Source organism: Procambarus clarkii, chromosome 23, assembly GCF_040958095.1.
Source record: "Procambarus clarkii isolate CNS0578487 chromosome 23, FALCON_Pclarkii_2.0, whole genome shotgun sequence".
Classification (NCBI taxonomy): domain Eukaryota; kingdom Metazoa; phylum Arthropoda; class Malacostraca; order Decapoda; family Cambaridae; genus Procambarus; species Procambarus clarkii.
The window spans coordinates 9,610,269-9,634,868 of NC_091172.1; the positions used below are offsets into that span (position 1 = coordinate 9,610,269).

The 24,600-nt window shown below is 44.1% G+C and overlaps 1 protein-coding gene across 1 annotated transcript in view; it reads left to right on the plus strand.

The window, feature by feature from the left end:
- Rpt1 (26S proteasome regulatory subunit Rpt1) overlaps window positions 1-21,804 on the plus strand; it is a 35,788-nt gene extending 13,984 nt beyond the window's left edge. The window contains exons 6-9 of the mRNA XM_045751545.2: window positions 3,957-4,121; window positions 4,412-4,603; window positions 18,240-18,435; window positions 21,398-21,804. Coding sequence (XP_045607501.1) covers window positions 3,957-4,121; window positions 4,412-4,603; window positions 18,240-18,435; window positions 21,398-21,555 — 711 coding nt within the window. The 3' untranslated portion in view covers window positions 21,556-21,804. The remainder of the gene's footprint in view (window positions 1-3,956; window positions 4,122-4,411; window positions 4,604-18,239; window positions 18,436-21,397) is intronic.
- The last annotated feature ends 2,796 nt before the right edge of the window (window positions 21,805-24,600 follow it).

Here is a 24,600-nt window from a genome sequence, read left to right on the forward strand (position 1 = left end):
TGCGTATTGAGAAATAAGTCAAATCCTACTGTGTATTGAGAAATAAGTCAAATCCTACTGTGTATTGAGAAATAAGTCAAATCCTACTGTGTATTGAGAAATAAGTCAAATCCTACTGTGTATTGAGAAATAAGTCAAATCCTACTGCGTATTGAGAAATAAGTCAAATCATACTGCGTATTGAGAAATAAGTCAAATCCTACTGCGTATTGAGAAATAAGTCAAATCATACTGCGTATTGAGAAATAAGTCAAATCCTACTGCGTATTGAGAAATAAGTCAAATCATACTGCGTATTGAGAAATAAGTCAAATCATACTGTGTATTGAGAAAGAATTGTGTATAATTACCAGCTTTACCTATTGAAAACAAATTGTATTTTGTTGAACAATTAGGCATTACAACACACAGATGATTGCTTCTGTATGTAGGTAATTTTTTTTTTTTTTTTTTTTTTTGCAAGGATATTCCTGCATGGGCTGTAAGCCTCTGGCAGGACTACTAAGTATTACTCATGTCTTGTTTCTGTTTTACTTAAGCAGTGTACGCGTATTTATGACTCGTATGTTTGCTTCAGTAAGATTATGCACAGTATTTCTATCAAACAGGGCACAGTCTTTGCACCACTGCTATTTCTTGTTTTCATCTTGGATATAGACAAAAATACTAGTCACAGCTTCGTGTCATCCTTTGCAGATGATACAAAAATCAGCATGAACATTTCCTCTGTAGAAAACAGAAAAACTGTAGAAAAACTACAAGTTTATATAAATAAAGTCTTCAGTTAAACAACTGGAAGTAACATGATGTTTAATGGGGATAAGTTCCAGGTAGGTACTTATTTATGGTGCAAATGAGGAACTTAAACGAAATACAGGGTACAGGACACATTTATAGAAGGAAAGTAACAGGTAAAAAGTTGGGAAATTATGATTGTCTGATAACCTAACATTTAGTGAACATAACCGAGCAAATATAGTGGCGGCCAGGAAACTGGTAGGATGGATTGTGAGTGTTTAAGTCCAGAGATCCCACAGCAATTCTAATACTATTTATATCACTGGTGCTGTTCTGTCTGAAGTATTGCTCAGTACTCACTTTCCCTTTCAGAGCAGGAGAGATCTCTGAATTAGAGGAAATACAGAGAACCTATATGGTACGCATAGAAACAATAAAACATCTAAGTTATTGGGACAAATTATTATGCTCTCAAAATGTACTCTAGAAAGGAGAAGAGAAAGGTATCAAATAATTTATACTGGTACATTGAAGATACTGGAAAGCAAGGTCCCAAATTTGCACAGCAGAATAACAGCATACTGGAGCAAAAGATACAGAAGGAAATGCAGAATAGAACCATTTAGAAGTAGAGGTGCCATAGGCACAATCAGAGAACATCAGACGTCCATGGTTATTCAATGTCGTCTCTGCAAGTATAAGAAATATTACTGGAACAAAAGGGAAAATTAAGAAAAAATGGACAGTTGTCGGTAAGAAGTGCCAGACCAGCCGGGCTGTAGTGGATATCGGGGCTTGCGGACCACTCCAAGCAACAGCCTGTTGGACTAAGCACTCACAAGGCAAGCCTGGCTCCAGGCCGGGCTTGGGGAATAGAACAACTCCCAGAACCCCATCCATGTACAATCCAGGAGTTCATATGGCATTTTTGGAGCTTTTTTTTTTTTTTTTAAAACCCACCAGTAGTTTGTATTAGTTTTCCGACTTTTCGGATACTTTGCCGGTGGGGGGGGGGGGGGTGAAGTGTCATCCACTCCCTGCACCTTTGAGGGGGGGGGTCTGGTTCTGGCTCTGGTTCCCAGCAGGCTAAACAGAACTCCATGGCTGTTGTGATCAAGTAGTTGGGAGCCATCTCGGTTAAATAACTTCAGGGAGCCACCTGGGTAAAGTGTAGTTATAGGATAAGAGCTATGCTCATCGTGTCCCATCTTCCCAGCAGTCTGTCATATAACGCTTTTAAACGACTGACGGTTTTGGCCTCCACCACCTTCTCACTTAACTTGTTCCAACTGTCCACCACTTTATTTGCAAGAGAAAACTTTATATTTTTTAGCCCCCTTCGTTTCCTTAGCTTGAATCTGTTACCTCTTGTTCATGAAGTTGCTGGTTTCAGGAATTTCTATGTCAATTTGGTCGATTCTTGTTATTATTTTGTAAGTGGTGATTAAATCGTCTCTTTTTCTTCTATCTTCCTGCTTTTGCATATTTAATGTTTCTAGCCTCTTCATAATTCTTGTTTTTCAGGTCTTGATGCCGTTTTGTAGCATGCCTTTGCACCTTTTCCAGTTTATTGATGTGTTTCTTGAGATATGAGCACCATACAACTGCTGCATATTCCAATTTTGGTCTCAAAATAGTCATGAACAGTTTCTTTAGTATTTTTATATCTATGTAATTAAAAGCAAGTATGAAGTTGGAAAGCGACACATACACTCCTCTTGCAATGTTCTTTGTGTTCCTCTGGTGACAGTTTAATATCCAAAACCACCATTAGATCTCTTTCTTTGTTAGTTCAATAATTCCTTTCCACATAATTCATAGTGTGTGTGTAGTCTATTTTCTCTTACTCTACATTCCATAACATGGCATTTTTTACATTGAATTCCATTTGCCACATGGTGCTCCAAGCACTTATTTTATCTAGGGGTCAAGTTGAAGGGCCTGATAATCATCTACTTGTATCTTTCCCTAGTACCTTAGTATGATCAGCAAACATGCTCATATAATTCTGTTTTTCTTCTGGTAGATCATTTATGTAGACAATGAACATTGCCAGTGCAAGAATTGAACCCTATGGTACTCTGCTAGTAACACTCCTCCAGTCATATATTGCCACTGATTACTGTTTTTGGCTTTCTATCAGAATTTTTTCATCTATGTCAGCAGTCTCCCTGTCACCCCTCCAGCATGTTCCCGTTTCCAAAAAACCTCGTGTGTGACAGGGCAGGTCAGAAGACAGTGGGTGTGCAGATGAATAGCAGGATGGTTGGCAGAGTGGGTGGGTGTGTAGCAGTGGGCAAGCTTCAGACTAGGACTAACACAGGAGCTGGGCACCCTGGTCCCTCCCCAACCCCCCCCCCCCCCATGTTCCACTACACTACCTCCATTCTTCACCCTTCCCTCATCCTCCCCCCCCCCCCAGCTGTACCCCTCCCAGCCATATGGATGGTATTAATACGATGGGCTTCCATGTTACCAGCTGTTGGATCGGGAGACAGACTCACTGAGTGCCTGACATTAAACTCATATTGGTTGCTTGCCTGACATTAAACTCATATTGGTTAACTGGTTGCAACTGTGAAAGCCTGACTGACTGTGAGTTCGTGACTGACTGTGAATGCGTGACTGAATGCATGACTGACCATAAATGCCTAACTGGTTGCAACTACAACTGTGAGTGCTTGACTGCCTTTGGTTATGACTGCCTGTGTGACTGGTCTTGACTGTGAATGCTTGACTGACTGGTTCTGACTGGCTGCCACATAGGCAGTGAACTGTGTGAAAGGAAAGTCTGGAACCAGTGATGCAGATATGAATGCGTTTAAGGCGAGCAGGAGATGGTATCATCCCCCCCCCCCCCACTCCTCATTTTCCCCATACACCAACACTGCTCCTTCCTACCTCTCTGTCTCCAGTACGCCAACAAGAGTCTTCAGTAGATTTAAAGTGCAGTTAAATGTTCACTTATTTTATTAATTGTTTATATTTACTTGTATACCTGATTGTTTTGTGTATGAAAAATTAGTAGTATTCTGTATAAAATGTATTTTTAAGTTAATATTTTTGTGTGTGGAATGGATTAATTAAATTTACATTATTTATGGGAAAATTAGTTTTTTTAATTTTCTGTTTTCGAACCGTCTCTGCGAACGGATTGAAATAGAAAACAGAGGTACCACTGTAGTATGTTTCAATATATTGTAAATATTTTGTTTCAGCCTGAAAGATTTGTTAACCTTGGGATTGAACCACCCAAAGGTGTTCTCCTATTTGGGCCTCCTGGAACAGGGAAGACACTATGTGCCCGTGCAGTTGCCAACCGTACAGATGCCTGCTTCATTCGTGTTATTGGATCAGAGTTGGTTCAGAAGTATGTGGGAGAGGTAAGCAGGTGTTTGTAATTCTCCATGTTCCACATTTTTTTGTTTTTAATATTGAATACGAACATGTCCAAGCAAGATAGTTACAGGCCAAGCAAGATAGTTAATGTCCAAGCAAGATAGAGTTACAGATGTGATTGTCATGTCACCTACCATATATGCCAGTTGCATATGTAATTTTAAAGTATTGTATACCATTTTTAGGTAAAGCTACAGACTCAGGGTAGTTGATCCTTGGTAGTGAGCATTCAGTATAAAGTTTACTTTAAATTTCTGCCATTTCCTTCTTGCAGGGAGCACGCATGGTGCGTGAACTCTTTGAGATGGCTCGCACCAAGAAAGCTTGTCTAATATTCTTTGATGAAATTGATGCCATTGGAGGTGCTCGATTTGACGATGGTGCTGGAGGTGATAATGAAGTACAGAGAACAATGTTGGAGCTTATTAACCAGCTTGATGGTTTTGATGCCCGTGGTAATATCAAGGTAAGCACAGGAATGTCTTTTAATGGTGTAGACATTGTTGAATTGTTCTGTTGTAAAGCAATGGCTTTTTCTGAAAATGCAGTTTTTTGTAGGGCTGTACCCTGTGTTTAAGCCAACTTCTTAGTATTTTATAGATCTCCTGGAAAATATAGGATGCATTCCATGAAGAATTTGATTAATAAGGAATGTGTAGCATGAAAAGTAAAATACAGGTATACATTTTTATGAGCAGAAAATGGCATGCTTATATTTTCTGAATAAGTATTGATGCTTGGTTAAATTGTAACGTATCGGCAATTGAAGGAAGAAAAAAGAAATGGCGAGATGCATAGGGTGAGGGAGGTAGAGAGGTGAAAGGGAGGTGTGAGGAAGAGTGGTCAGGAGAAAGGGATAGTTTAGAATGTGAGGGAGAAAATGAAATAAAGAAAAGTAGAATTGTAGAAAGTAAGAGTGCTAGAATAGTAGAAGGATAGACGGTTGCTGCCACCATCCATTCAAGCTAATTATAAAACAAGGAATGGAACTTGTCTGCACAACAATATTATCTGGTGTTATCACGTATCATATACAGTGGTACCTCGGTTTACGAATGCCCGTTTCTGAACTTTTCGGGTTACGAGCCCGATTTGTTCATAAAATTTGAATCGGGTTACGAACTTTACCTCGGGATACGAGTTTGTTGATACGCGTATGGCCGACCTAGCGCTTGGTGGCACGGCGATCGTGCCTCAGTTTATCAGTGCCTCACGCCCAGTGACTATCCCGCCTGAATTCTTCAAGGATTTACATTTTTTTGTTTTTTCTGGGGGGAGCCCCGTCGGCTCCCCGGAGCTTTACCGGCTGATATGCTAATGTCAGACTTTGGCATCAGTCATGTGTATGGAGTTCTAGGGCCTACCGGGGACCACGAGCCAGAACCTGGCCCCCTCAGAGAGGCAAGGGGAGCAATGGCCTATAGAAACCCCCGTGTGGTTGGAAGCATTCTATGTCTGCCATCGACCGGGTCAAGCATCCAGAAAGGTAAGCATTCCAAAACAAACCCCTATTCTGGTGAAAATTGCTACCTAAGCCGAACTAGTGAATAGAACTCTTCAACAGAAAACACGGAAACTAGTATGACGTCATACGTCACCGCGCCGCTGTCTGCGCAGCTCCCCCCTCCCCGGGAGGGGGAAGGGGGAGCCCCAGACCTCCCACGCCGGCTATCCACCCATCAGTTCTTCGGCTGATGCTATAGGCAATGGTTATGTGCTCCGGCTCCAGTGGTTGTTTCAGCACTGTACCTAGAGTGTGGTGTCTGTTTTCTAGGTGGTGCGTGAGCCGGGTGTGATTCTTCAGTACTCGGGCTGCATGCGCCTAGGGTTCCCTTCCCTAGGTGCCCTGTAAGTACTGCCCTTGGGGCTTGGGGCCACCTTCCACAAGTTCCTTGGGTCCTGCCCCTGCTTGGCCGTTTACCGCTTGGTTTTCGGCCGCTCTTTGTGTGCGGTTCGGCCAGCGTGTTCTGCGCATGCGCCGTGGAGTTTGTTTTGGTCTGGGCGATGGTTCAGTGCTGGGGTTTTGCGCCCTTTTTTGCTACAGTGCTTCGCCTCTCGTTCTTCTCCCTGGCTGCGGTATGTGCCCCTTTGCGCCAGGGGTGTCCTGGTTCCCAGTTGTGGGGAGGACACCGCGGTTTTCTGTGTCATGGGTGTGGACCGCCTCCTTCGCCTCTCCCTGTTCTCCTGCGGGTCCGGCTCTGGCGTCTTCACCTGGCGGTGCTCCCAAGTTCTTCTGGGCACGGTTGAGTCGTGTCAAGTTCGAGCCACCATTCGCCAGGTGAGTTTCTGCGGTCTGGCGTCTTTTGGCCGGGCGCTGGATGCGGCGGTGTTCATATACCTGTCTTTATTTAGGTATAATTTTGTACGACTGAGACCGTTCGCACACCAGTGACTGTCCCTTTATCACCCCTTCCTGTCCCCCTCATGTGCATGTCCAACCCATGCTGGAGTCGTTCAGGGGACCCTCCTTTTTTAATGTTGTGAGGTGTGGGGGTTGTAGGGTTGGTTCTGTACTCGCCTGGTGAGGCTCCTGGCTGTGCTTGCAGGATTTGAGCTCTGGCTCTTGGGTCCCGCCTATCTGGTAGAACTTGCGGGATAGTACCAGTGGAGTGCAGTGGTGCTATTGGCACTTTTGGGGAACACTGTATTACCATCAGTGGTCTGTGCTTGTTACACGACCTACTTGCGAGCATAAGCCTTCTTGCTGGTTCGTCCGTGGACTTCCGGGGCGCACTGGCCTGTTTTCGTATGGCAGTTCCGGCCCGTCCTGGTTGTGGGGGTATGTGGGCCGGTGGACTGCTCCTAGCAGCTGCCTGGTGGGCCATCCTCTGGCCGGTCTGGCCTGACCTTGGGCCGGGCTTGAGGTGTAAAAGAGCTCCCAGTACCTCATCCAGCAGGTATCGAGCGGGGTTTCTCCGCCGTCGGTCGCCTGGTGCAGGTTTCTGGGCCTGCAGGGTTTTGTCGTGTCTCCGTTGGCCCTGTCTGGGGTCTGCCTGCTCCGTTCTCTGCCTTTGCAGAGGGGAGTTGCCATTTACATGTTGCATGTTGCAGTGGTGCCTGTTGCTGCTGCTGCTGCACGTGAGCATTGGTACCGTGTTTCACGGTGGCGTGTCCTTGTTCCTGTGTCCGGTTGTGGAGTGGCGCTTTGCTGCCGTTTTGTGCCTGGGGATTGCGTGGGGTTTTTGTCCCTGCCTGATTGTCCACCCCTGGTTGTTCTCCTGTTTTTTTTTTTTGTTTTTTTTTTTTTTTTGTGCTTCTGCTCTTTCTTCCTGCCTCTTCTGCAGCAGGAATGTTCTGCGTGTGTTCTTAGGCGTTGGTCAGCCTGTGTCCTGTGATGTGCTTCTTTGTCTCGGTCTGTTGCAGTTGTTCGTGCCCCTTGGTTCGGGTCCTGTTCTGGCGGCGACCCTTCCGCCTTCTTTGGTTTTCCTAGCTTGCCCTGCCGGTTGTTGTTGTTTTATTTTTTTTGGGGGGGTTCTTGCGATGTCTCGCGTCGGACCCGTCGTTTCTGAACTCCTGGCGGGCTTGCATGCTTCGGAGTTTTTCTGTTCGGCAGACGTTCCATCTCCTTGTGCCGCCTGGGTTTCGGTGGTCGCACCCGAGATCTTCTCGCGGCTCCGCCTTTTTCCTGGGCTCTGGGGGGCCTTGTCGGGGCTGCTTATGTTCTGCCTCGTGGTCTCGCCTCCGGTTGGTGGTCGGGTGGCTTCGTGGTAGGTGTCCCACCTGCGTGCTTTCTTGGCGGCAGTATGGGGTATTTTGGCGGTCCTTCCTTTTCCTGTCCCTTCTTCGGTGGGTCCTTCTTGTTGGCTTGGTTTACTCTCGGCTTGGTTTTCTAGTGGGGGTTGGGGGCCGTCGTCTTGCCACATACTGTCGCCTCTTTTCGTGCGGCGCAGGCGGAGCCGCTTCAGCTTGCTTTCGGTCTTGGTGTTGCTTCTGCACCGTTAGTCAGCTGTCTTGTGCGTCATTTCACCTCCGGCCTGTTCGTGCGCCGCTTGCACCATCCTGGTCTCTGGTCAGCGTGCTCTGTCTTCTCCTCGGTTGGTAGTGCCCCTTCGGTTCCGGTGTGTTTTTTCGTCGGCTCTTTCCTTTGGGCCTTTGCCTCTGGGGGTCGGTTCGCTGTGTTTTCTTGCTCCTTCGGTTTTAGCGTTTTGGTTGTTTGATGGCAGCAGTCTCCATCTTTTCTGGCGCGGGGTGGGGCTGCTGCATTCTGGAGGGGTCCAGGGTTTGTTGGTGCTTTGTTGGTCGGGCCGGGGGTGTGTCGTTTTTGTGTTCAGTGGCGGCCCTCTGCTGTTGTTTGCGTGCCACGGCGTTTGGGTCCGGAGCGCGTTTTGCGTTGATCCGGTTCTGTTCTTCCCGGTTCGCGGGTGATGGTGTCCCGGGTGGTCAGCCGTGTTCTTGCGGCTAAGCTGCCTGTGTTCTTCCCTCATGCCTGTGGCGTTCGTGGCTTCGCTGCTCTCGCTGCCGTCTGGGCGACGTGGCCTTGCAGTCTTTCGGGCATGGATTTTTGGTGTTCGTGCAGGGGCCTTGCTGCTCGTGGTTATCGTGTTGTTCCCGGGATTTTCGGGGCTGTGGCGCCTTGGGTTGGCGTTTGCTGCCGGTTGTCTCGCCTCCTTGGGGGGTGCGTGGTGTCCGCCTCCCGGTTTTGTCCCTTTGACCTTCCTCTGTGGGTAGTTAGCTCCGGGGAGCCGACGGGGCTCCCCCCAGAAAACCAGCGTTGAATGTAATGAAACGCCATTTTCTGGGTGAGACCCGGAGGCTCCCCGGCAACCCTCCCTCCCTCCGGTCGGCGTTTTTCGCGTGTTTTGACATCCAGCCTCAGAACTGATGGGTGGATAGCCGGCGTGGGAGGTCTGGGGCTCCCCCTTCCCCCTCCCGGGGAGGGGGGAGCTGCGCAGACAGCGGCGCGGTGACGTATGACGTCATACTAGTTTCCGTGTTTTCTGTTGAAGAGTTCTATTCACTAGTTCGGCTTAGGTAGCAATTTTCACCAGAATAGGGGTTTGTTTTGGAATGCTTACCTTTCTGGATGCTTGACCCGGTCGATGGCAGACATAGAATGCTTCCAACCACACGGGGGTTTCTATAGGCCATTGCTCCCCTTGCCTCTCTGAGGGGGCCAGGTTCTGGCTCGTGGTCCCCGGTAGGCCCTAGAACTCCATACACATGACTGATGCCAAAGTCTGACATTAGCATATCAGCCGGTAAAGCTCCGGGGAGCCTCCGGGTCTCACCCAGAAAATGGCGTTTCATTACATTCAACGCTGGTTTTTTTCGTATTTTTGGCTATTTGAGCATAAAAGTTATATATCTTGCCATGTGTCCCAAGAAAGTCAGTGGTAAGGTTCAAGGCAAGAAATCACATTTAAGAATGACCATAGAGGAAAAACAAGAGATCATTCGTAAACATTAAAATGGTACATGTGTTGTTGTACTAGCTAGGCAGTATAACAAATCTTCAGGGGGAGGAGGAGGAGGAGGCAGTAAAGTTGAAGAGTTCAAATCACAGTATATGACAACCTTACAGTTCACTCATCAAAGTCTTTGAGACTATATTGGTAGGGAGGAGGGGAGGGGGTGGAATAGTGTACAGACAGTCCTCTACCCGGCCTGGGAAAGCCAGTCTGGCTGCGGGAACCTCTCTCTGAAGTAGGGGTCTAGTTAAAACTGTCCTCCTCAGTGTCCCAAATGTACAGTTCTATGGGTATTTATGAAGGAACCGGGAGCTAAGCTCTGCCTACCAGAAGATAACCTCTGGCTATCTCCCTGCCCCACCTAGACAGCGGCTTGTTTGATCGAAACACAGCCAACCGGCTGCAAATAACAGCTTAGAAGAAGCAAGGTCACCCTCACATGACCTGAACCTGACCTCTACTCAACCTGTGAACATTAAATCTCTAAAGGTGTGACTTCTTAACACTTTGGCGTGCCCCGCCCGCCACCCCTCAACTGTGCGATTTGGGTCCCAGCCTTTCACGGGAGCGCGCGTTAATTCTGAAAAGTGTATACTCTCTTCAACTTTGTCACCTTAATTCTCGTCCTACGAGATTAAATTTGGTATCATTGTGTTCGCAATAGAATTCTCTACAGCACTAAATGCATATAAACTCCAAAAGCCCGGCTAATTACCCGCAGCAAACAGAGAAACTGCGAACGAGTTACCCAGGAGCGTGCAAAAGCGATAAAATGTGTTCACTCTTTTCACTCTGGTCACCTCAATTTTCGTCCTAGGTCTTTCATTTTGGTATCAATGGGTTCGCAATAGAATTCTCTAGAGGAACATTAGCATATAAAATAAAAAACCTGGTCACGCTCCACCTGCCGACGAGTTGAAGACGGGCCACGCGTTAACCGCGAGTGAGCACCCAGACGCCTTCCAGCTACACTCCCAATTCCTGCCCACAAATGTTTAGTATTTTAGTATATGTAGTATTATGGTTTAGTATTTTTTGTGTAGTAGTTGTACATCACATAAGCATTGTAGATAGCCATTTGCACAAAATAGAAGGTCATTTTCTTCGTCCATTTGTGAGTTTTCCTTATGAAGTGATAATATTTGATCATTTGGTCGAAGTGATCAACACCTTTCATGTTTGTATTGTAGTCACAGACTGCATTCAACTTGTTGACAGTTACCAAACAGTCCCCCCAAAATCGGAAAAAAACCTGATTTTTTGCAATTATTTTAGTGGATGACGCAATGCTGCGTCATCCCCGAGATTACCGACAGTAAACGGATGACGCAATGCTGCGTCGTGCTCGGACTAAAGTGGTAATTGCTAAGGGCCAACAAACTGATGACACCAATATCCTGTGTGACTTGACTCTTGTTTTATGTAAAATATTAAAACTGTTTATGGTGTTACAAAATGTTAACTTGCATGGCATGCAAACTCCTATAAAACTGACCGTTAACATTACCTGAAAGCCATTAACACTAGTAGCCTCGACGAAGACAGGAAGCTGACGGCTACCTTGAGGTGTTTTTGGGGCTTAGCGATCCTGCGACCCAGTCCTCGGCTAGGCCTCCTGGCTGCTGGACTGGTCAACCAGGCTGCTGGACTGGTCAACCAGGCTGCTGGACTGGTCAACCAGGCTGTTGGACACGGCTGCTCGCAGCCTTACTTATGAGTTAGAGCCTGGTTGATCAGGTTTTCCTTGGAGGTGTTTATCAAGTTCTTTCATGAACACTGTGAGGGGTCGGCCAGTTATGCCCCTTATGTGTAGTGGAAGCGTGTTGAACAGTCTCGGGCCTCTGATGTTGATAGTTCTCTCTCAGATTACCTGTTACACCTCCGCTCTTCAACGGGGGTATCCTGCACATCCTGCCATGCCTTCTGGTGCATTTATATATTTGTCGAAGGTCCCCACCCATTTGCCCTGATAATCTTTTCCAGCTGTACTTTAAAAGTTAACAAAGTTTTAGCATTTGCTTTAGTGTTATTAGCTGTTATTTTACCTCCTCTGCTGTTACTGTACTTCTATATCTGGTAGTCTCTCATCTAGTCATCTCTTCTTCTAACAATGGAAGCTGCTTATGCACAGTTGTGAACACTCCATGGAAACTGGCATTCAGTACAGTACCTTGCAGATTTCCTTGTTGCTTTCTGTATACGGGGCGTATACAGAAAGCGTCAAGGAAATCCTGTTTTCCATAGTTTCCACTTGGTCGTTCACCAACATTTTCTTTCTTATGTGACTGTGTGTGTGTGTGTGTGTGTGTGTGTGTGTGTAATTACCTAAGTGTAATTACCTAAGTGTAGTTACAGGATGAGAGCTACGCTCGTGGTGTCCCGTCTTCCCAGCACTCTTTGTCATATAACGCTTTGAAACTACTGACGGTCTTGGCCTCCACCACCTTCTCACTTAACTTGTTCCAACCGTCTACCACTCTATTTGCGAAGGTGAATTTTCTTATATTTCTTCGGCATCTGTGTTTAGCTAGTTTAAATCTATGACCTCTTGTTCTTGAAGTTCCAGGTCTCAGGAAGTCTTCCCTGTCGATTTTGTCAATTCCTGTTACTATTTTGTATGTAGTGATCATATCACCTCTTTTTCTTCTGTCTTCTAGTTTTGGCATATTTAATGCTTCTAACCTCTCCTCGTAGCTCTTGCCCTTCAGTTCTGGGAGCCACTTAGTAGCATGTCTTTGCACCTTTTCCAGTTTGTTGATGTGCTTCTTAAGATATGGGCACCACACAACAGCTGCATATTCTAGCTTTGGCCTAACAAAAGTCATGAACAATTTCTTTAGTATATCGCCATCCATGTATTTAAATGCAATTCTGAAGTTAGAAAGCATAGCATAGGCTCCTTGCACAATATTCTTTATGTGGTCCTCAGGTGATAGTTTTCTATCTAGAACCACTCCTAGATCTCTTTCTTTATCAGAATTCTTTAAAGATTTCTCACATAATATATAGGTTGTGTGGGGTCTATGTTCTCCTATTCCACATTCCATAACATGACATTTATTAACATTAAATTCCATTTGCCAAGTGGTGCTCCATATACTTATTTTGTCCAGGTCTTTTTGAAGGGCATGACAGTCATCTAAATTTCTTATCCTTCCTATTATCTTAGCATCATCAGCAAACATGTTCATATAATTCTGTATACCAACTGGTAGATCATTTATGTACACAATAAACATCACTGGTGCAAGAACTGAACCCTGTGGTACTCCACTTGTGACATTTCTCCATTCTGATACATTGCCTCTGATTACTGCCCTCATTTTTCTATCAGTCAGAAAATTTTTCATCCATGATAGAAGCTTACCTGTCACCCCTCCAATATTTTCCAGTTTCCAGAACAACCTCTTATGTGGAACTCTGTCGAAAGCCTTTTTTAGGTCCAGATAGATGCAGTCAACCCAACCATCTCTTTCCTGTAATATCTCTGTGGCTCGATCATAGAAACTGAGTAAATTCGATACACAGGATCTTCCAGATCGAAAACCATACTGTCTGTCTGATATTATATCATTTCTCTCTAGGTGTTCTACCCATTTAGTTTTGATTAGTTTTTCCAATACTTTCACTATTACACTTGTCAATGATACAGGTCTATAATTGAGGGGGTCTTCCCTGCTGCCACTTTTGTAGATTGGAACTATGTTAGCCTGTTTCCACACGTCTGCTACGATTCCTGTACACAGGGATGCCTGAAAGATCAGGTGAAGTGGAATGCTGAGCTCAGATGCACATTCTCTCAGAACCCATGGTGAAACGCCATCTGGGCCAGCTGCTTTGTTCTTACCGAGCTCCTTGAGCATTTTTTCCACTTCGTCTCTAGACACCTCTATGTGTTCTATGTTGTTCTCTGGAATTCTTATTGTATCTGGTTCCCTAAAGATTTCATTTTGTACAAACACACTTTGGAACTTTTCGTTTAGTGTTTCACACATTTCCTTTTCATCTTCCGTGAATCTATTTCCCATTTTCAACCTCTGAATATTATCCTTTACCTGCAATTTGTTGTTTATGAATTTATAGAATAGACCTGGTTATGTTTTACATTTGTCCGCAATCCCTTTTTCAAAATTTCTTTCTGCCTCTCTCCTCACTGCCGTGTAGTTGTTTCTCGCATCTTTGTATCGCTGGTATGTTTGGGGGTTCGGCCTCTTCCTGTATTGATTCCATTTTTGTGTCTTTCGGTCTCTAGCCCTCTCGCAATTTCTATTGAACCAATCCTGTTTCCTAGTTCTGCATCTCTGTTTTGGTATAAATTTTTTTGTGCCTTTATCATATATTTCACAAAACTTGCCATACATCTCATTCACTTCCTTGCCTAGCATCAAGTCTGTCCAATTATACTCACTAAAAAAATTTCTAAGGTCACCATAATGTCCTCTCCTGAAGTCTGGTTTTTCAACTGCTTCAACCTCCTTATTTTCTTCCAGCTTATAACGCATTGCATACTTTATTCCCAAAAAGACATGGTCACTTTTACCCAAGGGAGGAAGGTACTGAATGTCAAATATCTCTTCCTCCTTCCTGGTAAATATCAAATCTAGCATGGAGGGAACGTCCCCTTCCCTCATCCTCGTAGCTTGTTTAACATGTTGATACAAGAATGTTTCCAGGATGAGGTCTACAAATTTACAGGTCCAAAAATCTTCTGTTTTAGCTTCATATGCTTCCCAGTCTATGGATTTCAAGTTGAAGTCACCGACTATCAACAGTCGTGATCTATCGTTATCCGCTCTCGCTATAATCTCTCTCATTATTGTTATAAGACCTTCACGTTTACTATCTAGCTCCTCCTTTGACCATGTGCTGCTTGGCGGTGGACTATATGCATTTATCATCATTAGTTTATCATCCTCATAGCAGATCTCTAGTGCTATTATGTCAACTTCTTGTGGATTGGCAGTCATTATTTCCTTCACCTTTAGGTGTTCTTTTACCAGCACAGCAACGCCACCGCCTTTCCTAATTTTTCTGTCCCGTCTCCAAATTGAGTAGCCCCTTGGGAATATGACCTCATTTAAAATTACATCTTCAAGTTTTGTCTCCGTGAGTGCAACAATGTCTGGTGTCTGCAGCTGTATTACATCACTTAACTCCAGTATCTTCGATCTCACTCCATCTATGTTGGTGTATGCAATCTTCAGGAACTTGTTCCCCCTCTCCTTATTCTTCACTCCCCCTCTCTCTATTGATTTTGTTGGTTTGCCTTTATGTACCACTTTACTGGTTTGCCTACCCCTATCACTTTGTAGAAAAAAGAATTTATTTCTTCTTCATTCCTGCTCTCATTTAAATGTTTTGCCTCGGCGAGGTTCAGTTTCAGCTTCTCTCTATCTTCTTTTGAAAGATCTCGTCTTAATGACCACCCTTTCCCATCCTCATCCCTTTGCAATTTTCTAGCATTCCTTAGTACTTCTTCCATCTGTTTGGCACCGTTTAGGGTGATCCTCAAAGGTCGATCTTTCCCTTTTACGTACCTGTGTGTGTGTGTGTGTGTGTGTGTGTGTGTGTGTGTGTGTGTGTGAAAAAATTGTGGTACTAGCCTCGTAAGATTGTTACTTCCTTAGCTACAAGAACTATATAGTTCAGTTCCTGAACCCATTAAATACCTCTGTAACTCTTTCCACCACTGTCCATGGGATGTGTATGTCGTGCACAATAAATGACTAAAACTAACTGAAATTCAGTCAAGTGGTCAATGGATGGTTAGTATTCCTATAGATTCTAGCATTGCCACTCAAACTCACCACAGATTACCTGTGCATACTCTCCCTGTTTCATGTGGGGGTTATTTGAATGCTTTAATATGTCTCCTTGTTGGACTCTGTGTTGGGTGGGGGCACAGGGAAGTAAAGTGTATTGTTTTATTACAGTATATAGCTTATAACTATTCCTGTGAGGCTGGTGTGGTAGGTGACCAGGCTTGAGAGTTGGAAGATGCCCTTGGAACATACCTGGTAATCCTGCAGGACTGCCCTCCGGTTTTGCTTCTCTGGTCTGGCAGAGGAGCTAAAACTCATTCAAAGAACAACTGCACAATGGTTCCTGCAGTCAACATGAGTGGCTCTCCAACAACCCTATGTATAAATTTATTCCAGAGTCTTTCAGCCTAGGAGTTGCAAACATTTTTTTAAACAGGTGCTCCATGGTATTTCTATCAGACTTAATTGAATAAAAGTGCTATTAGTCCATTAGTGTTATGTGGATGGGAATAAAATATCACCGACCATGGTGATGTCACTATTTGTGAAATCATTGTTTACTGATGAGAATCCTGACATAACTAACTTCTCAGAAGTGGTGCATGGCAGTCACTTTTGGTTCTGCATGCCACTTTTAACAAGAAAGGAGTTATCTTCCCTAGGGAGCTCCATAGGACTTCTGTTAATAATAAATTGGAATCGGAACTGAAGGAACAGAGTAGTAAAGTTGGTGCTTGTTATAAGGAAGGTGGGAAAGATTGACATACCAACATCCTCTTACTTCTTGATGTTTGACTGCCTCATGTTACCAGATGTTAAGGCCATTTGGTATAGGTTACTAGTTAAAACATGCATACCACAACCCTGGAGATGCTTTTACTGTGGAATAGGGAAATTACAAGTTCTTGTGCCCACCCTGTGCATGTTGATCTGTGATCTTGGTCTCTTTGTATTGTGGTACAACCTGGCAGCATCTAGACCAGAATGTGAACAGTATAAATGGGAAAAGGGGATTTTTAACACTTTTGTCCGGGCATGACGCAATGCTGCGTCATCAGTTTACTGTTGGTAGTCTCGGGGATGACGCAATGCTGCGTCGTCCACTAAAATAATTGCCAAAATCAGGTTTTTATCCGATTTTTGGGGGACTGTTTGGTAACTGTCAACAAGCCGAATGCAGTCTGTGACTATAATACAAACATGAAAGGTGTTGATCACTTCGACCAAATGATCAAATATTATCACTTCATAAGGAAAACTCACAAATGGACGAAGAAAATGACCTTCTATTTTGTGCAAATGGCTATCTACAATGCTTATGTGATGTACAACTACTACACAAAAAATACTAAACTATAATACTAAATATACTAAAATACTAAATACTAAACATTTGTGGGCAGGAATTGGGAGTGTAGCTGGAAGGCGTCTGGGTGCTCACTCACGGCTAACGCGTGGCCAGTCTTCACCTCGTCGGCGGGTGGAGCGTGACAAGTATTTTTATTTTATATGCTAATATTCCTCTAGAGAATTCTATTGCGAACCCATTGATACCAAAATGAAAGACCTAGGACGAAAATTGAGGTGACCAGAGTGAAAAGATTGAACACATTTTATCGCTTTTGCACGCTCCTAGGTAACTCGTTCGCAGTTTCTCTGTTTGCTGCGGGTAATTAGCCGGGCTTTTGGAGTTTATATGCATTTAGTGCTGTAGAGAATTCTATTGCGAACACAATGATAACAAATTTAATCTCGTAGGATGAGAATTAAGGTGACAAAGTTGAAGAGAGTATACACTTTTCAGAATTACCGCACGCTCCCGTGAAGCACTGGGACCCAAATCGCATAGTTGAGGGGTGGCGCAGCGGGTGCGCCAAAGTGTTAACTATTTAGGATATGAAGGGGTGAATGATAACATGGCAAACCCTTTTGAATGCCATGTCCTATAAAAAGCTATCCAACAACAGCATTCTTGCCTGTCCATTACAGTCTTGGTTGTCCACCTTCCCCTTACCCTCATGTTCCATTTGGAAGCAGTTTTTGTGGTGGTGTGTTCTGTGTTCACTTAACGAGGCATGACACCACATAAGCTGCTTCACTTCTCATAATCAATGACATTAACTAACCCATGCAGAAATGCATCAAAAGCCACAAAAACTTTGATGGACCGTCTTCAAACGTGCAACAGTTGGATGACATGTGCCAATCCCCCCCCCCCCCCCCACCCCTCATCTGGTTGAGGCTTCCTCACTAACTTCCTTACAATGGAAGCTCATCCTGTCAGAATTGGAACAGTGTTCCTACCAGTTTTGCTGTCGTTGGCTTACCACAGTCTAAAGAATCTTTCTATCAACAAACCCGACAGGAATGAACAAGTATTTTGCACTGTTCACAAGCAAGGGGACTGAAGAGGGGCCAGCTCAGAGAGGTGAGAAGGAAAGTAAGTAATTATCAAAAGAAGGCACCATACTGGGAAGGCTATGTAGCACCAGAGGTGAGAAGGAATGTACCTTCTGCCACTCATTCAGGGCTGGATTAAATATCCAGCCCTGAATGACTTTCCCTCTTCCTCTTGTCGTGGTTTTGGCATTTAGAAAAAAATCCTCGTTGCATTGGGAAAGGGAAAGTTGTGCTGGCCCAGACTGAAGTTTGCATTGTCTCATGGAAAGCAGAATATTGCCTAAGAAAGTGACAATGACCACCAACTCATATAGGAACATTCCATATACAATGAACTCCATATTTTTTTTTGTGCTTTTTAACTGTCTTCATGCTAGAAATACCACCATTCACTAAATTTCTCATACCATATAATTAAAAATAAATATAGGTACTATAATTTGTAGCATATAAAGACCATTTACCTGCATTTACAAATTTTGTAGCTAATTATTGTGAACTCATTATTTTGAAGAAACAATGTTTACTTTAGGTTCTGATGGCAACTAATCGACCAGACACCCTTGACCCTGCACTCATGAGACCAGGACGTTTGGATCGTAAGGTAGAATTTGGCCTACCCGATCTTGAAGGAAGAGCCCACATATTCAAAATCCACGCTAAATCCATGTCTGTTGAAAGAGACATTAGATTTGATCTACTGGCTCGTTTGTGTCCCAATAGTACAGGTGAGTATTTTTATATATTTTTGTTTTTAGTTTTATATACCAAAAATTTGTGCTGCATTTATTTCCAGTTTTTTGCAAGCGAGTCAAGTTCTTAGACTGGATATTTTGCATATTGTTTCAATGCTCATCAGCCCTTGATGAGCACCTCCGAGCAGCAGGGACAGAACTGTACTGCAATAAGTCCCAATCGAGAGGCTGGAACTGAGAAGAGAGTTCTTTCAGGTAAAAGAAGATTGGGAGAACAGGGAGAAAGATAATAGGAAAAGGGACCCAGCTGAGTCTAAAGATGGGCTAAGACAGCTCACTGACAAGCCAACCAAGCTAAAAAACCACCACCGCATCCCTAATGAGAGGCGTTACCAGCTTTGACAATGCCTCCCAAGCCCCAGCTGCAGGCAGCAACCTCCCCCCCCCCCCCCCTCCCCTGCCTCTGAGGCCAACACATTGAAGCCAGCCAGGAGCTGACTGGAAATGGCATAACAACAGCCCAGAAGCACAAAAATGAAAGCCAAAACTGAACCCTGTGATCCTCCATAGCCTGTACTACAGAAATCGAAGGCTAATGGACATGCTGGGGCAGCTGGTATAAAGAAGCTGGTCTTAAACAGTGCAAAGGAAGCACTGGCCAAGAATTCCTCAAATACCAAACCAGCTGCACACCACTCGAGCAGTCATGTATGGCAAAAATCATGCTAAGTAATTCTAAGCCCTCAAGGAAGCAAGGGGGGGGGGAGGGAAAGGGGGTATCCACAAGTCAAGAGAAAGGAGGGATCTCAAACATATCCAGGAGTTAGACATGGAATCAAACTTTAAAAAGGGCTGGGTCCAAAGAGAAGAGATCCTGATCCTGGAGGAACCAAAACAAATCATCGTGCACCTCTGAGGGGGGGGGGGGAAAGGAAGTTGAAAGCTTCCACAAATACAATGCATTTGAAGACATGAATGACACTGAAACCTACACAAGTAGGAGCAGCCAAGGAATCAATTCAAATCTAGACAAAGATTATGCAAGATCCCCTGTGTGGAGTGAAAAAGTGAAAATTCCCTAGCTGAAGGTACCAGAAACAAAGCAAGGTAGAAGGGCACCCCACAGAATCTCCTCAGGCCCCTTCCCAGCACCAGTGGCCCAAAAACAACAGACCCTAGGACAGAGCAATGTTCCACACCAGATGCTGCAGACCGAAAAATATCTTCTCTGTGGGAAGGTTCCCAGCTCTAAACCACATGCTGACATGATGGGGCAAACCCCCCCAGAAGTGGCCCAGCCCCAAGGAAGAACCAAGAAGGATAGGGGGAATGAGGCCTGACGAAGCAAAATCAGGTGAGCCAGGAGAAAAGAGAAGGTAGGGCAAATGCTGAATAAGGTGAAAACCATCCCAACCCTGAAAGGGTAAAAAAAAGGAGGATGTGGGGCTGAATCTTGGGCATCCACAAGCAATGCATATGGAAAATCAATTTGCTTAAACCGGCTGCTGCCTGATTGTCTCAGTCCTGAGAAGGGAAAGCTCGGCTAAGAGGGAGCCAGTGATGACACATGTTGCAGGCTTCAGGGTGGAAGATGTCACTCACTCAACAGGTAGTAATGCAGAGGCACTAAGAATGACCATTAGCATCTGGGCTGGATCTAACTGTTTTGGGGCTCTTGGCCAAAACAGCTAAATGAGCCCACCCTCTGGTCATGTTATTCAAGTAAAGTAATAATATGTACGTATATAATATTGGCGTCTTTTTATTTTCTATACCAATATCTATGTATTTACTTCTTCCCAATTTCCCCCTCCCACTCTGAAAATTTGAAATTCCATTCTTGTGACTCTGCTTTGACGTGCTGATACATGAATGTCTCCAGAATGAGGTTTACAAATCTACCTGTCCAAATGTCCTATGTTCTTGCTTCGTAGGCCTCCTAGTCTATTGCTTTCTAGTTAGTCCCCCAGTACCAATAATCATGATTTACCTTTATCTGCTTTTACTATAATCTTTCTTATAACCATAATGAGGCCCTCTCGTTTGTCACCTAGTTCCTCCTTTGTCCATGTGTTGCTTGCTGGTTGCCTGTGGGCATTTACAAGTATCTGTTTATCATCCTAATTCCATACTTGCAAAGCCATTTTGTCTTCTTGATGGTTGTCTTCACCATGTGAAGCTTGGTGTGATAATGATATTTTTATTTTTGATGAGTGTAGATGACATGGTGTACTGATTACAAATTGATCCTTGTATACCTGTAATACTGTTTTATATTAGTATATATTTGGAATATTACCAAAGCAAATGCAAAGCTTGATTAACATGGTTTCTGAAGAGATGAGTAGTTAAATGTTGAATATGCAAGAATCCTGTGTTTGTAAACACAAATTTATATTTTCCAGGGCTTGGTAGAAAAGGAAAATGGAGGAAGATTATAAAAGAATAGTTTTTATTGTGTATTCAATTGAGAATTTACTAATCATAATTTTAATTTGTTAAATGTGTAGGATGAAGACAGCAATTGATAATTATGTATGTGTGCACTTAGCACATCTTGTATTTGTATGGGGTGCATAATAAGGAAAGAAAATTGAAAATTGTATTTACAAATAGAGATTAAAGTTTAAGTAATGTAAATAAGCATGGAAATTGCTACAAATCTATTGGATAAATATGAAACTTTATTTCAGTGTTACAGATAGAAAGTTGAGAGTTGATATAGATGAGCGAGGCATTAACATGCACCATCCTTCTCAGACACATAAGAAAGGATGTACAGTAAAGATTTGGAGAAGAGTGCTTTGATTTATTAGTGTACATTCTGAGACGTTTCTGCAGTATTTCTTTATATTTATTCTTTCACTTCTACCGTATTGGCATCCTTAGTGATCTTTAATGCCTTTTGAATATCCTGCACTTTTGACGGTGCTACATGCCTCCCCGGCTTGGTGGTGTCTTTTGATAATTACTTGCTTACTTTTCACCTCTACAGGAGCAGAAATTAGATCGGTATGTACCGAGGCGGGCATGTATGCTATTCGTGCCCGCAGGAAGGTAGCCACCGAAAAGGACTTCTTAGATGCTGTCAACAAAGTCATTAAGGCTTATGCTAAATTCTCAGCCACACCAAGATATATGACATACAACTAAGACTTCTGAAAAGTTCGTCAGTGTTTTAATAGGCCGAGTCTTCTTGCGGGAGTCTCGAGTATGTCCTGAGTGTAATATGACCATCATGGAAATTATAGGTTTCTTATTATAGTAACTAAATGGTAAAACCAAAATTACGTTCATTTTACAATGATTGCATGTAAAGAAAATATTTTGTTTATTTTGCTTTTTGAATCTGAGCGACATTATAACATTTTCTTTACAATGATTAAACATAACAAAAATAAATTGTTTTATTTTCATTTCTTAATATTACAGCTAGCATCACACTATTTTGTCCTGAGAAGTGGAGAGAAAGTTGAACATTTGATTAACAAAAAATACATTAAAACGAAACTTAATTTCTTTATTTAAACACTAGCAAGAGATATTTTAACAGTAACTTTGGACATGTCTCAAATATTTTTCACTCTGCATTACAGTTTAAGATCTTTATCTCTGTTGCAACCCTCTATATGTATTTTCACTTTAAAAGTTTCTAGTTACATCTAGGTGAAACTAACACTAAATATCTAATCTATATTGCCATTCTTCCAGGATGATGAATCTAATTTTGCTTATACAGAATCTTACCCCCATCTCACCCATAGTTAATATTTATGACAGACCAAGGACTATTCTGTGCTGCTTAGACCATCCAACTAGCTGTTCATCTTGGAATGAAGTGCATAATTTGAGCTGCTTGCGGGTCCTTGTCTTGAAATACTACCTTTACAGGGTAGGGGATTGGGACAAGGAAGGCAGTCAAGCAAACCATGAAGTCTCTCTTTCTTCCTTACACTTGGCATGTTCTCTTTGGTGATGCTCCCTCCCTTTCCAGCCCGTTGTTGTGAGGAGGCTGCCTGGGAGTGATGCTCCATAGGACAGCCCTCTAACCTTTTGAAGCCTTATGCTCCTGCTGCCGTCTTCACTGATTTTAGTGGAAACTTTTCCTCTTCCTTATATTTCATTTTTCCGCCCCTCTTGTCACCTTTCTAATTCTCATTTCCCACCAATTTTTTGCCATTCCTGATTATTTTTTCGGACATCTGTTTTGACGCCCGGGTGTTTGGGGGAGGCGCACTTTCTCTCGCCCGTAGATCTGTGGTATCCGACATTTCGAGTGAGGGGACGCTTTTATTGTCAATCCTTGCTTTCATTGCTGAACCCGATCTCGACAGACTGACGGTTCTTAAGATTGCGATTGCGGGGTGTATACTCAGCATGCACCCCTGGGAGGGGGCCCCTGTCTTGTTGGGTGTCCCATCCTCTAATTGTGGCTCTGGTAGATATGGGGCCTTATTGGTGAATTAAATTATTACCTACTCGTTTCTATGCCGCTGAAGGATCCTCTTATAACTTCCCAGGTTTGTGGTTTGGGCGATCAGGCCCCCAAGTCGGGCTGTAGGAAGACCAGGCTTTGCAGCCCCACTACATTGGGCCCAGACCAAGCTCCTCCTTTGACCCTACCGACTACCCCCCTCCTTTCTCTGTGGTAGGTAGGGTTGAACCCCAAGCCCCCCCCCCCCCCAACAAATACACTCGTGCAATTCCTTCCCGTGCTAATACGTTCCACGCCTTGTTTGGTCCTGCTACATACTCAATATTTTGATCTCAACCATCTGAATTCTACACATCCTGACGATTTCTCACTCCATAAACACCTCATTGATTCGGTGGATACCTCTGTTACTTTCAACCCCACCCGTTTTGGTACACGTGTCGTTGCTGCTCCTAGTCAGGAAGCAGCTGCCCGCTTAGCCGCATTGTCTGGCATTGAGAAGACCCCTGTTAAGATCTCCAAAAATGCCCCATTAAATGCCAGTATTAGCACTGTTATCCTCCCACATTATGTTGTGACTAGTCGTTAAGGACCTGAAAGACTGCTGCGAGGATATTACACATATCCTTGAAGCACAAGGCCATTCTGTCCTCCAGGTTGATACGTTCACTCGACCCCTTCGTGGTCTTCGTCATCAGCCTCTTCGAGTTGCGAAGATCACTTGATAATAGGACTTTTTTTTTTTTTTTTTTTTTTTTTTTTTTTTTTTTTTTTTTTTTTTTTTTTTTTTTTTTTTTTTTTTTTTTTTGCTTCTATAATTCTTGCTGGTGCCAGATGCTCCATTCAGAAGTACATTCCCTCTCCTAAACTTTGCAATAAGTGCTGGAAATTTGGGCATGGTTCCCTCAAATGCACAAGTGCAGTGCGTGTATGCACCATGTGTGGGGACTGGTCACTCTAAGACTGAGTGCTGTTCTTCCCAGGCACACTGCCTCAGTTGCAGTGACGCCCACCCTACCTTCTGCGCGTCAAGTCCGCCATCTCTGCCCTTTCGCTAGCATATCTTGTGCTCGTGTGTTGCTTTCCACCTCTCCTTGCCCTTCCCTCCTTTCTCAGTCACACAACCGTTTCCAGGCCTTGGACCCGAACACGCCCACCGACTCCTCCCTTGCTCCTTTATGTTCTGATTTCAACTGGTTCTCCATCTTTTGTTTCCCTCCTTCCTTCTCAGTCTACCATGTCTCCTGTGTCTTCTTTCCCGTCTCCCCTCGATCCTTCTTCCCAGCCCTTCCCCATCTCTTGGCCCTCCATGCCGCCTGTCTGTCCAGGCTGTTGTCCATCACCCCTCCCACCAATCTTCATGTTGGTTGCTCTTGTTCTCCTTCTGTTGAGACTATGGAGACTGTTGCCCAGTACAGTACGTTGCTACTGGCACACTTGACGTTTAAGTCAGAAACGTAAGCCTGGCTCCTCCCCTTCTTCCTTTCCTGGCAGGTAAGAAAGTGTCACTTTCTTCCCCACCCTCTGACTCCGAATCTATCACTACACCCCCTCCCATTTCAGTGGTCGAGCCCCGTCCCGGCTATGGAGGTTCCTTTAGCTCTCGCTTCTCTCTCGGTTGCTTCCCTTACTGAGGTGTGCTCCTCTGTTTCTGCCCCCCCCCCTTCCCCTGATTCCCTTGATTACCCCTCTCCATTACCTCCTCCAGCTCCGGTCCCTGTGTTCGCCTCTGGTCCATTCTCCAACTCCCTTGACTATCGTCA